Consider the following 17319-nt stretch of genomic DNA (forward strand, 5'->3'; position numbering starts at 1 on the left):
CGAAGGTATAACTGAAAGAAAAGTAATTATATTAATACATTATTATTAAGGATAATAAATAGTTTGTCATCCAACATTTGCAGAAAGTCTTCTTCTTTATCATCATTTCTAGAATATTCCCCAAATGGCGTTTTTTTTGCTAACAGGTATCCCAAAATGATTGGATTTCCACTCATGAATATGACGGTATAATCAGCAGAAATATAAGCAGAAAAGTTAACTTCTTCTTTAACTTTGTTTCATATACTGCAATCACATTGACATCTCTAAATTCTGTAGCATCAATAAATTGTAGATATCGGCTATGGTAGCCATTGTAGTCGAACAGTTAATGTTACATTGTAAAATCTTCGAAGCTTGCGACTAGCGGATTCTCCTTTTTAAAATGAGCCAATTGTTCTCACTTATAGTCTGAACCTGTTACGCTAGTTATCATAAATAGATTTAGAGTTAAGTCCATAGAGGAAAAGAATATTACACTAACAAAATCTTAATCCTAAGGTAAAATCTATTAAAAAAAATTTGATTCCTTCGAATTGTGGGTCGTTTACCACCGTGTTTGTTTATATAGTTTTAAGTGTCATTCCTCGTAATCAATCAACACAAATACCAGATTTTGATTTTGTTAAATATGTTGTTCTTATATATATATATATATATATATATATATATATATATATATATATATATATATATATATATATATATATATATATATATATATATATATATATATATATATATATATATATATATATATATATATATATATATATTATTTTCAGCACTGGCAAAAAGTGGCGTTATAGAAGAAAACTATTGACACCGACTTTTCACTTTCGAATATTAGAAGATTTTGTGCCTGTATTTTTCAATCAATCGCATACTCTTGTGTCACGTCTTCGTAAACTTGAGAAAGATTCATGGACTGATATTGTTCCTCTAATTACTTCTTGTACTCTAGATATTATTTGGGGTGAGTGTAATTAGAAAGAGGTATATTTTTTAAAAAGTATTACAATTTTAACCCTTTATCGTAACCTTTAAACTTCGAATTTTGAGTTTATTGTAGATTTTTGTTTTTTTGCTTAATATGTTTTATTTCGTATCGATATTTAGAAACTTTCAGTTATGGCAGAAATTAAAACTTCTTGTTACTAGTAGGAAAAATGGTTTTAAAAAAACACGTATATTATTGTTGTTTTAATACCAAAGTGCAAGTTAAAGACAAATATTTCTTAGAAATTTTGTAACATTAATTTAAATATGTCTTATGTAAAAGTTACCACACGCTTACAACATATATCAAGGTCTACTCTCGTAGGTTTAAGTTACTTTCAAACTTTTTAACAAAATTAAGTTCTTATTTCCCAATAATTACAATTTTTCTTTCAGAGACAGCTATGGGCGTAAGAATAAATGTGCAATCGGGTGGATGCAAAGAGTACGTTCAAGCAATTCATGAGTAAGTTTTTACCCATCGGTCGCTTAGTTTTTTATTTCCAAAGAAGGCCTTTCTTATGAGTTTCTTTCTTTGAGCTTAATTTTTGCTAACCCGCATTTGCGTTACATGGGAAGGAAAATCCCATAGTTAGCCTGACGACAAGGGGACTCTAAACCATGATCCGTCCACCACTGAGGAAGTCAGCACTGTGTTCGCTGCAAGCCGGGTGCGGAATTTGTATCAACCAGCCATCGCTGGGATTCAAACCCGGTTCACCTCATTGGAAGGCGAACGCTTTATCCCCTGAGCCATCACGGCTCCCCATAGTCAGTCAAATTTAACCAACTCAGAAATGTTACCCTTCAAAGCTGACCAGACACTGTCGAATGAGTTTAAACCTGAGAAATCGATTCCTCATGTCAAAGGGTTGTCTTGGTGTGTTCCAATTTTTATTATTACTTTTTTATTTTTTGGAGAAAAAAAATTATATTTTTGACCCGTAAATGGATTTGGGGTTTTCTCAGAAGAAAAAAATTTTTTTTTTTCATATGCATAAAAAACATATATGAAAAATGGAGTAATATTTGCAATTAAACTTTTTTACAAAAGCTCTTCAGTATTTTTTTTTTTTTTTTTTTTTTTTTTGCTGAGGACGTAGATGACAATTAAACAAATCTAGATCTTCATGCCAGAAAACTGGATCAATCCTACCTTGGTATCCTTAAACAATAAGAATGCACTTACAAAATGCGATTTTTTTTTCTCATACGTTTCAGATTACATATAAATAAATATTAAAGGATCTAAGAAATAAGGTGTTTTCTGCTACAACTGCAACTTTTTATTAATGAATATCTATCTCTATTACATAAAAACACTTATATTTATATAGTTACGTTTAAGATTTTCTTTCATTATTTATAAATACATTTGTATCTTTTATAAGATCCCTTAAAAATATATCCATAACGGAACTAATTATTTTTTTTATCTATTTCTTGTCAAAGTAATGCCTTTTTTTCCATCCATAACTGTTAGTTGGTTTTAATGGAATTGACCTTATGGTGAATAATATCTCTGACATACAGGTTAATTACCCGTTCTCTTTTAAAATTCATTAACGCTTACACAAATACTTTTTAAAAAAATGTTTATTTATTGATTTTGTTTTCTTTCTAGAATCGGGGATATATTTTTATTCCGGATCCTGAGGCCTTGGCTTTACCCAGATTTCATTTTTAAAATTACACCATCTGGTAGACAGTTTTTCAAGAATGTTGACGTTATTCATCGCTTTACTAGAAAAGTAAGTAATTCTATCAACACACGGCATTTAATTTTAGAAATTACTTTTAAATAGTGTATTTAAAATTTAATTTTTTTGTGGTAGATTTTTCTTTTGATTGAAAAATGTATTTAATATACGATTTAAAATCGGTCATTAAATTTAGCTTTCGCATGCTACATACGGGAGAAATACGTCATGTATTTTTCCCATGATATTTTTTTCTCGCTTAATAAAAAGCGACGAAACAAAAGTCAATAGAGCTAACAGTTCAAAAGTTACAATTTTTTTAAGTACTATTTTGAAATTATTTCATTTAATTCAGCCATTGAAAATTACGTCGGAAAATATGTTTCAACTATCCTTATACTATATATAGATAATTCAGATGCTTAAATAAGTTCAAGTCTAAAATAATTAAAACTTTATTAAAATTTAAATTTTAATAGTTAAAAATCAGTGGAGCTTCTGATATATTGGTCCTATTTCCTCGTGTTTGGTCTCATTCAATTTTGCTTAAATACATGAGGGACAATGCCTTACTTGTTAGATTAAATGTTAGAACAATAAAGTTGTTCTTTTTGAATATAAAATCTTTATGGCTAGCAAACTATAGATCGTCTCGATATTGGTCTCTTTAATGCCTTATTTGACTAGTATGCAAACATCGGCTGCCCGCACGCCCTATTTATTAATTTCCGAAACGCGATGTTCTGTAACATTATACCCTTTATAAATAAAAGAGTATTTAACGGTTTATTTTTTATATTCATTTCATACTCAATTTTTACTGTACTGAACGTAATTAGTTAAGCATTTGCTTGTTCAGTAAAAGCATTCAATTTCGATTTATACTGATCAATATGAACTTTGTTATCCATAGGTTATAAGAGAAAAGAAATCTGAAATGGTAGAAAATAATCAACTATTAAAACACTTGGATGTGATTGCCAATGACAGTCCTTCAAATACAAAGTGCCGCAAAGCTTTTCTGGAATTACTGTTAGAGCATCACATTAAAGATCCATCATTTACTGAAGAAGACATTAGAGAGGAAGTAGACACTTTTATGTTTGAAGTAAGTTTTGTAATACAGTATTGTAAATGATTATGAAAGTATTTGAATATTTATTCAAAGCTATACTGGAATTAATTGATGCAATTGATCACGAACTGTTACAGATTCAATTAAACGTTTGGCCATATATGGAAGGTCAAGAAACTAGTAGGTTTAAACTGCTGTGTTATTCTTTCTGGAGCAGTCTGATAAAGTGTCATCATATACTTTACTAATCTCACTTTTAGAATGCAATTAATCAACTTTAGTTCACATTTGAATCACATTAATACAGGCTTTTGTTCCTCTTTAAAAATAAATTTCAAGTTTAATTCATAACAAGGCGCTGTTACACCCATAACTGATAACATATAAGTAACTGTAAGCGATCTTAATCTTTTTTAGCCATTCGAATGAGAAATCCTTACATTCTCCGTGGTGACAATCGTCGTAACTCTAAAAATCTCATTTTACAGTGCAGAAAAAATAAAGTTAACTCACCTACATTGTAAATTAGTTATAATAATTCAGAACATTTTAATGCAATATAAATTATTTCATTTCTATCTGTTTTTCGACAGAGGTATTTGCCATTTAGTATTTTTTATTGTAACATATACACCGAAGAGCCATTACATTACGACCACCCTGCTAATAACATGTAGGACCACCTTTAGCCCTCAAAACTGCTAGCACCCGCCGTAGCATTGATTCCACAAGGTGCTGATAGGTAGCCTGAGGTATCTGGTACCAAGCGCTCACCAACTGGTCCTACAATTCCCTCACATTGTGAGGGGGTAGCGTGGCAGCACGAATTTGGTTTTCCAAGTAGGAGCACAAATGCTCTATTGGATTAGGGTCAGGTGAATTTGGGGGCCAAGACATGACTTGTAAGTCACTGGAATGTTCGTCGAACCAATCCATGACGATTCGACCCTTATGACATGGTGCATTATCCTGTTGTTAAACACCATCCCCCGCAGGAAAAACTGTTGCCATGAATGGGTGAACCTGGTCTGCAACTATGTTCAAGTAGCTTACAGACGTCAAGGAGTGTTTATGAGGATTATGGGTCCTAATGTGCCCCATAAAAACATTGTTCCTGGGCGAGAAACCATGAAAATCTGGGCGAGCCCATTGTTATAGATGGAGGGTGGTCATAGTGTAATGGCTCTTCGGTGTATTTCCACTTAAAAATGTATACGTAAAGATTGTGGCGCAATAGTTTGTGGCAATCAATTATATTTTACTCATTCCTAAAATAAACCGAGGGAAAAAAACTGTTATACTACTTTTTTTTTCCGTGAGAGATACAATCTTAAAATACTTTTAGTAGTAGAGGTGTCTGGTAGTCAATATATACTAAAAAGCAATTTCTTAAATGATCAAGACGACACTGATTGCATTTTTGAAATTTGTTATTTTCGGTAAAATACGGTAATATACCGATAGGTGGTAATTTTCAGAATCTGATTTTAAAAACCCATTCTTTTTACCAGAATTACTTTTGTATCATTTTTAATCCCGAAGTCAAGCATCCCTGGCTGCGGTTGTGTGGTGGTGGGTGACCACTTGGATCAGTCTGCTTAGAGACCGACCGTGGGCGGTATTGGTCCTCGTTAAACTGTTCTACCGTAAAGTGCTCGACTTTGCGAGCAGGTCGTTAGGCTACCGAAGCGAGGGTGCAATTCCCTCTGCAGAGGATCAAATTTAAGATGGCATGTCTTCGGATCATCCTCAGGGATGTTTTCCAGACCGTCGCCAGTAACTCATTGTGCAGCTCTAGTGTGATGTAAATTAACTACAAAAGCAAGATCTACCAGTCTACAAAAATTTTTATTAAATAGATGAGTACATTACAAGGTAAATTTTGATCTTTTAATTCTTAGTTAATTTTATTTATTTATGTTATGGACCAATTTTATGTTGGATCCTTTTCAAAGTTGCTTGAAAGAAACATCTAACATAAAGTTGGTTGTTTCTAAAGTATTTTATTTTTGTTTTTAAAGCTTGGCTCATGCTTTAGTCATAAAATACCATTAAAAAAGTAAACGGCATACAACAAAGCCACCATCAACAGAAAGCATTATTTATTTTTAAAAATTTGAAATCAGAAATGACAAACTCAAATTTAAGTCTTAAACTGTTACCACATTAAACATCACAAATTTATAGATAAAAATTTTTTTAAATAGTGACAAATATGAAAATAAGCGTCTAATATATAACAATAATAATAATCATTGTTGTGAAAACAAAAAAAAAGGCTAGGATTGGTAGCTTTTAGTGATAAAATAAAATATAATATTTCCATCATATTAAATTTTATTATTCTGTATATGATATTTGCTTTGAAACATTTAAAAAAAAGGAAACTTTTTAGGATCAGAAATTTAGTTTTAAAATTTATTTTTAGGGTCATGATACAACAGCTATGGCCATTTCTTGGGCATTATATTTCGTTGGATTAGATAAACACGTACAGGAAAAAATACACGAAGAATTAGATGGAATATTTGAAGGTGATAATGAAAGAGATATTGATCGTGATGACTTAATGCGTATGAAGTACTTGGAATGTATCATTAAGGTATAATTTAATTTCAAGACTTTAATATCGAAATATTGCAATTTCTAAAAAAGAAATTTGATTTTTTTTAATTTTTTTTTATTTATTTATTTATTTATTTTTTTGCTATAGGAGACTCTTAGATTATATCCTTCAGTGCCTTTCATAGCTAGAGAAGTTGGAGAAAGCTTCAAAGTGTGTAAGTAAAAAAAATAATAATACCGATCTTCCAAGGTACAACTATGTACAGTCCGCAAAAAAAAAAAACGAATCACCCTGAATAACTTTCGTTCTAATGATCGGATTTTCACGAACTAAGTGTCAATCTTAATGGTTCCTGGGGGTGACCTCAAATATGTTAATTAATTAGTGCTAACTATTAATTAAGTTACGAAATCAGACACAAAAACGTACTTTCTCTGAATAAACATCTAATTTTTTTTTACATATTTGGAATCTAGACCCTTGAATTAGTGGGGGTAGACAAAATTTTAAAAAAATTGGGTGGTAAATTGGGCCACAATAAATGTTTATATATTTGGCGATAGTCCAGAAAACCGCCAAAAAAAGTCGCCTGCGCAAATAAATATTTTAAGATAACCCATTGACTAATTCAAAAGAGGAGTGCTTAATTTTACTAGGTTGCTACGCAACCAAACTCTGATAGTAAAAAAATTGAAATAATGTTCAGTGATTGCTGGGAGGGGCTTAATTTATTGTTAATAGAAAATATCTCAAAGTTTCCAGGCCATAAACAATTTTTTAGGGGATTTCTGTCCAAAAAGCAAAAAAAATATTATTTTAATCTCCTTTGAAAAGTAAATTTGAATCGATTTATAAATTATTTATGATAGTTTTTAGAATTTAAATACATGAACTTTTTATCTGATATTGTTTAGATTACACTGTTTTTACTATATTTATTCGAGGATTTTATACTAAAATAAAATGAGCATAACTTATTATAGCTATATACAAAATTTTAGGGATAATCATTTTTACAGTTTTAATCGAGTCTTCTAGGCAAGAAAATTTGAAGAAAAAAAAAGTGCTTGAAAAATAAAATGTAGATTGTATAATAATTCTAATGCACATTCACAAGGCTTTCTATAATTTACGATATTTCTTTTTTCTATAACTCAAGGAATTGCTGAATGTTTAGTGGCATTTTAAAAAGATTGAAATATGTTATGTTTAAGAATAAGATATTGAAATAATATGTTGCAAATTGTAGGATTCATTGCTTAAAAAATCGCTTCATTCTACTAGATATTTAGGTTACATCGTTTCCTTTGGATAAAGATGATTAGCAAATAGCATCCTCATGTTTCGATACATTCTGAAACTTATACGTTCGCAAATTCACCATAAAATGTCGCACAGCATATTCTTCAATTACGATAAGCTACATTTACCACCAAATACTGCTACTATGGTTATTTTTGCTTTCTTATATATATCTGATGATCTCTTTTTAAACAGAGCTCGTAAGATCCTTAAGATACTGAAATGGGGGCACAAAAACTTAAGAGATAAAATATTTAATTTCATTAACTCAAAATATCTGGTGTCAAAATGTTAATTTTTAAGTTAAATATAACTTTTACAATATTGATGTTCTTACATTTTTAAAGACCATATGAATCCTGATAAAATATTAAAATGCATATGTTTACTTTAACTAGTGTGAAATCCTTATCAAAATAATGATCAAGACCCAAATGTAAAACAGTATAATTGACGATAAAAACTCAACTGGCTTCAAAACATATGAAGAGGGAAGTAAAAGTCGACATGTTTCGAGTTTTCAAATATAATCGCCCATTCTCAAGACTTGTCAGGCTTGGATAACTTGTGACTTTTATTATTGGACGCTCAAAACATGTCTATTTTTATTATCATCTATTATTTTTTTAAATCAATGAAGTTTTTATATTTTCGATTCAGTTTCTTGGGATTATCCATTTAGTTACACAACATATTAAATTATTTCACTCAATATTAAAATAAGTTTTACCTATGTTATAGGCACAGGTTCTTAGATTGAAAAAATAATAATTCACTACTTTGTAAAAAAATCAATGCAGTCAAAAAAAAAATTTTTTTTTGCTGCAAGCCTTAACATTTTAATTTAAGATCATAAAAAAATTCCGTTTACAATTGAAATTTCAAAAGTCGAATGTGAAAATGGAATGTCCCCTAGTACCAGGAATCGAAATTAAATAGTAACAAGGACAACTTTTTTAAACAAGTTAGCGTTTCCGTCCTACTCGAAGTTGTTTGAAAAGGTATTTTTTATATATCGATTCCAAAGTTTATTCTACATATATTTCAGGGTATACTTTCGCAGTATTTCGATCGAGTTTATTTTTACACCCTTATTTGCTTAAAATTATTAAATAATTTACTTAAAATAAATTATTCAAGCTACATGATTTAATGCATTTATAGTATAATAATAAACGGGGCTTCCGACGCATATCCTTAACCTTAATACCGCTATCATTAAATAAATGGAAAAAGCTTAGATAAATAATAAAAGTTAATTTTTCCCTCGTGTAATTTTCAAGGAATAATATGTTTCGATCAAACAGATTTCATTCTGGAAATAGCGAAATTATTGAGTAGGTCCCTTGGAGCAATATCATTCTTATCCTCTTTTGACGAAATATAGGAAAAATTAGTTTTCACAGTTTCTGTAAAAAGTATGTTAGCCTACTTGCCACGTTTTTTTTAAATTTTTTTTTATTAAAATAAGGTCGGAAATTGTGTATTGTGTGCACAGCTTCGGAATCCTTACAAATTTCAATTTTTAGTATTTCCTGAATAACAAAATAAGGCATTTTCCTGATAACAAATTATACTACAATAATATCTTGGAAATCATGCTAAAGTAAAAAATTAAACAAAATAGTTTAGTATATTATCAGAAAAAAAATGTACTTGGTATCATAAAGAGTAAAAGATATAATGAAATAATTAGTGAATCATACGTGGTCAGATAATTAAAAATTTAATTTCACAACTAAGATAGTAGGACGACATTTAAGATACTGAGATATTTTAAGACACTAAAAAAATTGGTTACGTATTCCACAGCTTTTTATGTTCGGTATCTTTATCCACTTTGTAGTGACTTGTAAAACATCGACACTATTTCAGATAATCTAAGTTGAAGTCACAAGAAACAAAAAAAAGAAGACAATCAATAATTTATATTCTTTTTTCAAAAAAATAGTATGCTAAGTAAATAATCAGCTGTTTTGCATTAAATTATTTTAAACAGCTGAATGTTTTTAATTTCTTAACAAGGTTTTATTCTTAGCTAGCAGACAATAATTCTTTAAAAAAAAACTTGACTATAATTTGAAAAGGAAACCTAAATTAAAGAAAATCTAAATTAAAGTTCTAAAAAAATTATTAGTATATTAATGAAGAAATAATAAACGTAAAATGGAAAAGAATAAGAATTTTAAAATGTTAAAATTTTATTAAATAGTTGGTAAAATAGTTCTGCGATACACTTCCGGAAATTTCTTTTAAGATTAGGATGATATAGGGCAAACCAACAAATGAAGGAGCATTTCATAGATATTTCTAAGAAATAAGATTTTAAACGTTTTAATTTAGATTGATTGGTAAGAGTAGCTTACTACCTAACAATAGGAAGTCCTTTAACAATGCATTTAGTTATCTGGTCTTTGAGTCTTCTCTGGAAAAAGTTTTGAATTTGATAGTATCTGTTCAACGCCTTGTTTCTTTGACAAAATTATAAGGTCAGTGTTTGTTGTTATCCGTTTAAACTACAATTAATTACATATAATAATGCTTTTTCTTTTTCATTGTGAAAAAAAGAATTCAAAATATGGTCATTGAAGTTACGTTTTATTTATTTTAAGCATCATAACATAAGCAAGTACTGAGATTAGGGCGTGTTTATTAACTGGATTACAGAACGATGAAAAACCAATGTATAAACAAGTGTTCCTTTACTGGGATTTTTTCAAGTTAATGAAAATAAAAGAAAAATTTTAATTTTCTTGTACCTTTTGTCATATTATAAATCAAAATTATGTTAAAAATAAAAATAATAACTTCTAACCAGTGAAGGAACAGGCATGTTCCTTCACTGAGAATAGATTTCCCAGTGAATGAATAGTATGTGTGAAATATGATTTTACTTGGATAATTAGTAGTTCAGCGACATAGAGGACTCCTAAAATTCAGTTAAATGTTGTATGAATAGCTCCTATAACTATTTCATTTAAATATGCAAATTTAATTGCTAAATTTATTTAAAGAATTATAATAATAATTAATTTATTATTTATCTTTATAAATGTAATGATTAGTCATTACATCATACCTTAGACTCCTTAATAAACTATGTTTATTAACTAAATATAACAACTAAATATAATAATAAAAGCTTGAATGGAATCTTTGCAGGATTTTGTGCCAATAATTAGCTAAATTATTATCCTATTGCCGTCTTTAATGTCCTAACGGGAACTGGTAGGAAAAATCCATTTAAAGACAATTATCTAGGTGAAAAATGGGTGAAGTTTTTTTAAGGTGACATCCACCGATAACTCAGTGCAATGCGAAGATAATTTCAAAAGGCAAAACTTCCCTTAGAGAATAATATTCGAAATACTGGTTTTAAGAACTTCAGAGAATCTTTAGGAGGGAAGTAGCCCTGGCATCCTTTTATAAAGTGATTGTATTTACAATGCGAATGAAACAAGAGTTGAATACTGCCCTTAAACGGGAAAAATCTGCGGCCTTAAAAATTATAAGGATTTATATTCTGAAGTACCTAGGATAGAAAAAGTACCTCCATTGGTAGTTTTTCCTTACAGAAGAATTCGTAGAGATATTACAGAATCAGTCCCTGCTACATATTTCATTGGAAAAGCTATTCATGAAATGAAACGATGCAGCATTTACAAATATATTGCAAATGTTTCTACCCATGGCTAATTAAAAATGCAATCAAATTCCTAATTTTGCTTCTTCTGGATAGGTATAAATCTCATATCAATTTGAAACTGAGCAATTTTTGTTCCTCAAAACGAATTTTCTGGTTTAGTTTTCTACGTAATTCTTGGAAATCTCGTTAGATCTTGAAAACAAAAGAATTGTAAAACAATATGTCTAGAAAATTTTACATCCATTTTTAAATAAGATTTGAGGCATCAACTGATGAAGTTAAAATGCTTTTATGAAATGCGATATTTTTTCATTCGATGTAGAAAACGTTGACTGTAACAAATGCATGCAAAACAGACACCAAGAGTTAATGAGCAAGACAACTTATCAACAAAACACATGTTTCGAGAGTAACGATGCGCTATTTCTTCAGAAGCTTGAGAAGGAAATCTCACAAGTTATGTTGCAAATTTTTAAAGGAACATTGACAGAAAAGTTTAATCTCCCAAATATCCAATAGCCTGCGCTTTTCTCAATATTGAAGAATTTATTTCAAAAAGAACAATTGTATAATCAAATTTTGGCTCTGAAGCTGAGACAACTAACATTAATAATGAAAGTATCTTGAAAACCGATTTTGAGATAAGTCCTCTTGAGGCATTGTTAGTTGCAAAAATGATTGGTTTCATAAGTAACTACTAGATATAAGTCAATGAGAGATGGGTTTTACTCAAACTTCGAAACTCCTTTTTCTCATTTATTATCCAGTGAGGAATTCTGGAAATGGAACTGGAAAATCAAAAGAAATTTCGAAGATACATTTACATTGGCCAAAAATTTGGAAAAAAGAGGAAGGTTAAATCAAAAGAAAAAGAAATAAATTACTCATGACGAAGAGAAAAAAAATACTTAAAAAGATTTAAAAATATGAGGAAAAGATTAAACAAAAAAATGATCGAATTATAATAATAATAATAAAAACATCATCAGATTACACAATGATAAACATTCATAATTTAGAACGGACTATTAAACTGTGAGAAAAAAATGAAAAACATTTTTTTAAAATTATGTATTCAAACATATTTTACTTTCCATTCCATGACTGAAAAAAAAGTAAAATTTTCCACATTAACTATGGTTATATGTCGTAATTCCAAGAAAAATCTTGTTTTTAGACATTTGTGTGGCCTATGGATTCCTAACGAGCATCAAACATTATCAAAATTAAGTGTTCATTCTCTGGAAAATTTAGTGTTTATTCACTGGTAAGAACTGTTCCTTCACTTGGTCATCTTACTACTTATTATTTAAACCACCAAAAGCTTAAAACAATATTATGTAAGTTATCTAACTTTTTTTACATAATTTGCATTTAATAACAAATATGTCGAAACCATCATTTAGCTAAAATTACAAATTTTGAAATTTTTATGAATTTTTTTTAAAGGCAAGCTAAGCTTAAGTGTTCCTTCATTGTTTAGTTTACCCTATAAGATGTTGAGAAATTTGCGATGTTGTGAGAGATGTTTAAAAATGTTGACTACGTATTTTTATTAATATTTATAAAATATATATTCAAGAAATTGATAAATATATTATTCCAAATCTATGCATACGTATGTATATTATTGAAATTGTATCAGTTATTGAAAAACAAAATAAAAAAAATAAAAAATAATCACATTAAATAAGCACAATCTGGTGTATTCTATCAGAAGCACGCTTTTTTAAAACTAGACATTTGTTGAATAAAGTGTTTTTCATTCAAAATTCTTTACTAAATTGCAAATAAATTATTAAATGACTAAAAAAGAAACATCGTATTTTATAGTGTGAAAGAAATAAAAATAAAAAGATTAGCAAGCGATTATTAGCGAAAAAAATATGAATGAAATTTTACGCTACGCGCGCGAAGTCAAGTTCCTCCCAAGTTTATCACATTTTAATATTAATCGCCCCAATTAGTTATTTCCTTATTGTCGCCAAATTACTTTTTTAAAAATAATTAATTTTTCTCAGCTTCTAATAAATAAAAACAGTTTGAAACTTTAGATTTTTCAATTGAAAAATATGTAGATTAATATGGTATAAAAACATTCATACCTTATAATTCAATATTTTTTCATCCTCACTTTAATTAAATAATAAAAAATAATAAATAATCATTAAAAATTATTTTTTGCATGAAATTATCTTTGGGTAAATGAGTTTTATGAGTGGGTGCAATTTTTTTTGAATTGCTTCATTAGTTTTGAAAATATGACTGAAAACGCAAAAAGCGAAATTAACATTAAGGGGTACGAACTTTGAATCGCTCTCCTGACCAAACTATGGGGACCACATTTCCCAGATTGCGGCTACCCCCTATATTTTGAAGATAAGAAATCCAAATATGTGAAAAAAAATGCATGTTTATTCAGAGAAAGTACGTTTTTGTGTCTGATTTCGTAACTTAATTAATAGTTAGCACTAATTAATTAGCATATTTGAGGTCACCCCCAGGAACCATTAAGATTGACACTTAGTTCGTGAAAATCCGAACTGTGCGGACTGTACAGTCCGCAAAAAAAAAAACGAATCACCCTGAATAACTTTCGTTCTAATGATTGGATTTTCACGAACTAAGTGTCAATCTTAATGGTTCCTGGGGGTGACCTCAAATATGCTAATTAATTAGTGCTAACTATTAATTAAGTTACGAAATCAGACACAAAAAACGTACTTTCTCTGAATAAACATGCATTTTTTTCTACATATTTGGATTTTTTATCTTCAAAATATAGGGGGTAGCCGCAATCTGGGAAATGTGGTCCCCATAGTTTGGTCAGGAGAGCGATTCAAAGTTCGTACCCCTTAATGTTAATTTCGCTTTTTGCGTTTTCAGTCATATTTTCAAAACTAATGAAGCAATTAAAAAAAAAGTGCACCCACTCATAAAACTCATTTACCCAAAGATAATTTCATGCAAAAAATAATTTTTAATAATTATTTATTATTATTTAATTAAAGTGAGGATGAAAAAATATTGAATTATAAGGTATGAATTTTTTATACCATATTAATCTACATATTTTTCAATTGAAAAATCTAAAGTTTCAACTGTTTTTATTTATTAGAAGCTGAGAAAAATTAAAATTAATTATTTTTAAAAAAATAATTTGGCGACAATAAAGAAATAACTAATTGGGGCGATTAACATTAAAATGTAATAAACTTGATTTCGCGCGCGTAGCGTAAAATTTCATTCATATTTTTTTCGCTAATAATCGTTTGCTAATCTTTTTTTTTTAATTTCTTTCACACTATAAAATACGATGTTTCTTTTTTAATCATTTAATAATTTATTTGCAATTTAGTAAAGAATTTTGAATGAAAAACACTTTATTCAACAAATGTCTAGTTTTAAAAAAGCGTGCTTCTGATAGAATACACCAGATTGTGCTTATTTAATGTTTTTTTTTTAATTTTATTTATTTATTTTTTTTTCAATAACTGATACAATTTCAACAATATACATACGTATGCATAGATTTTGAATAATATATTTATCAATTTCTTGAATATATATTTTATAAATATTAATAAATATACGTAGTCAACATTTTTAAACATCTCTCACAACATCGCAAATTTCTCAACAAATTATAGGGTAAACTAAACAATGAAGGAACACTTAAGCTTAGCTTGCCTTTAAAAAAATTCATAAAAATTTCAAAATTTGTAATTTTAGCTAAATGATGGTGTCGACATATTAGTTGTTAAATGCAAATTATGTAAAAAAAAGTTAGATAACTTACATAATATTGTTTTAAGCTTTTGGTGGTTTAAATAATAAGTAGTAAGATGACCAAGTGAAGGAACAGTTTTTACCAGTGAATAAACACTAAATTTTCCAGTGAATGAACACTTAATTTTGAGAATGTTTGATGCTCGTTAGGAATCCATAGGCCACACAAATGTCTAAAAACAAGATTTTTCTTGGAATTACGACATATAACCATAGTTAATGTGGAAAATATTACTTTTTTTTCAGTCATGGAATGGAAAGTAAAATATGTTTGAATACATAATTTAAAAAAAAATGTTTTTCATTTTTTTCTCACAGTTTAATAGTCCGTTCTAAATTATGAATGTTTATCATTGTGTAATCCGATGATGTTTTTATTATTATTATAATTCGATCATTTTTTTGTTTACTCTTTTCCCCATATTTTTTAAGCTTTTTTTAAAATCTTTTTAAGTATTTTTTTTCTCTTCGTCATGAGTAATTTATTTCTTTTTCTTTTGATTTAACCTTCCTCTTTTTTCCAAATATTTGGCCAATGTAAATGTATCTTCGAAATTTCTTTTGATTTTCCATTTCCAGAATTCCTCACTGGATAATAAATGAGAAAAAGGAGTTTCGAAGTTTGAGTAAAACCCATCTCTCATTGACTTATATCTAGTAGTTACTTATGAAACCAATTGTTTTTGCAACTAACAATGTCTCAAGAGGACTTATCTCAAAATCAGTTTTCAAGATACTTTCATTATTAATGTTAGTGGTCTCAGCTTCAGAGCCAAAATTTGATTATACAATTGTTCTTTTTGAAATAAATCGTTCAATATTGAGAAAAGCACAGGCTATTGGATATTTGGGAGATTAAACTTTTCTGTCAATGTTCCTTTAAAAATTTGCAACATAACTTGTGAGATTTCCTTCTCAAGCTTCTGAAGAAATAGCGCATCGTTACTCTCGAAGCATGTGCTTTGTTGATAAGTTGTCTTGCTCATTAACTCTTGGTGTCTGTTTTGCATGCATTTGTTACAGTCAACGTTTTCTACATCGAATGGAAAAATATCGCATTTCATAAAAGCATTTTAACTTCATCAGTTGATGCCTCAAATCTTATTTAAAAATGGATGTAAAATTTTCTAGACATCTTGTTTTACAATTCTTTTGTTTTCAAGATCTAACGAGAGATTTCCAAGAATTAGGTAGAAAACTAAACCAGAAAATTTGTTTTGAGGAACAAAACTTGCTCAGTTTCAAATTGATATGAGATTTATACCTATCCAGAAGAAGCAAAATATGGAATTTGATTGCATTTTTAATTAGCCATGGGTAGAAACATTTGCAATATATTTGTAAAATGTTGCTGCGGTCATCGTTTCATTTCATGAATAGCTTTTTCCAATGAAATATGTAGCAGGGACTGATTCTGTAATATCTCAACGAATTCTTCTGTAAGGAAAAACTACCAATGGAGGTACTTTTTCTTTCCTAGGTACTTTAGAATATAAATCCTTATAATTTTTAAGGCCGAAGATTTTTCCCGTTTGAGGGCAGTATTCAACTCTTGTTTCATTCGCATTGTAAATGCAATCACTTTATAAAAGGATGCCAGGGCTACTTCCCTCCTAAAGATTCTTCTGAAGTTCTTAAAACCAGTATTTCGTATATTATTCTCTAAGGGAAGTTTTGCCTTTTGAAATTATCTTCGCATTGCACTGAGTTATCGGTGAATGTCGCCTTAAAAAAACTTCACCTATTTTTCACCTAGATAATTGTCTTTAAATGGATTTTTCCTACCAGTTCCCGTTAGGACATTAAAGACGGCATTAAGATAATAATTTAGCTAATTATTGGCACAAAATCCTGCAAAGAAATTTTCCATTCAAGCTTTTATTATTATATTTAGTGGTTTTATTTAGTTAATAAACATAGTTTATCAAGGTGTCTAAGGTATGATGTAATAACTAATCACTACATTTATAAAGATAAATAATAAATTAATTATTATTATAATTCTTTAAATAAATTTAGCAATTAAATTTGCATATTTAAATGAAATTGTTATAGGAACTATTCATACAACATTTAACTGAATTTTAGGAGTCCTCTATGTCGCTGAACTACTAATTATCCATGTAAAATCGTATTTCACACATACTATTCATTCACTGGGAAATCTATTCTCAGTGAAGGAACATGCCTGTTCCTTCACTGGTTAGAAGTTGTTTTTTTCTTATTTTTAACATAATTTTGA

General features: G+C 28.8%; 1 protein-coding gene across 4 annotated transcripts in view; it reads left to right on the forward strand.

Annotated features, from left to right (window-relative positions):
- The window catches only part of LOC107456122 (cytochrome P450 4V2), a 50254-nt gene that overhangs the window by 11832 nt on the left and 21103 nt on the right, over positions 1-17319 (forward strand). For all 4 annotated transcript variants that reach the window (XM_087152024.1, XM_087152020.1, XM_087152023.1 and 1 more), the window contains exons 5-10: positions 786-976; positions 1396-1465; positions 2624-2750; positions 3613-3807; positions 6203-6376; positions 6488-6554. In XM_087152024.1, coding sequence (XP_087008150.1) covers positions 786-976; positions 1396-1465; positions 2624-2750; positions 3613-3807; positions 6203-6376; positions 6488-6554 — 824 coding nt within the window. The remainder of the gene's footprint in view (positions 1-785; positions 977-1395; positions 1466-2623; positions 2751-3612; positions 3808-6202; positions 6377-6487; positions 6555-17319) is intronic.

The sequence above is a fragment of the Parasteatoda tepidariorum genome, chromosome 9 (genome assembly GCF_982258835.1).
Source record: "Parasteatoda tepidariorum strain Cologne lab strain chromosome 9, Ptep-v5.0, whole genome shotgun sequence".
Classification (NCBI taxonomy): domain Eukaryota; kingdom Metazoa; phylum Arthropoda; class Arachnida; order Araneae; family Theridiidae; genus Parasteatoda; species Parasteatoda tepidariorum.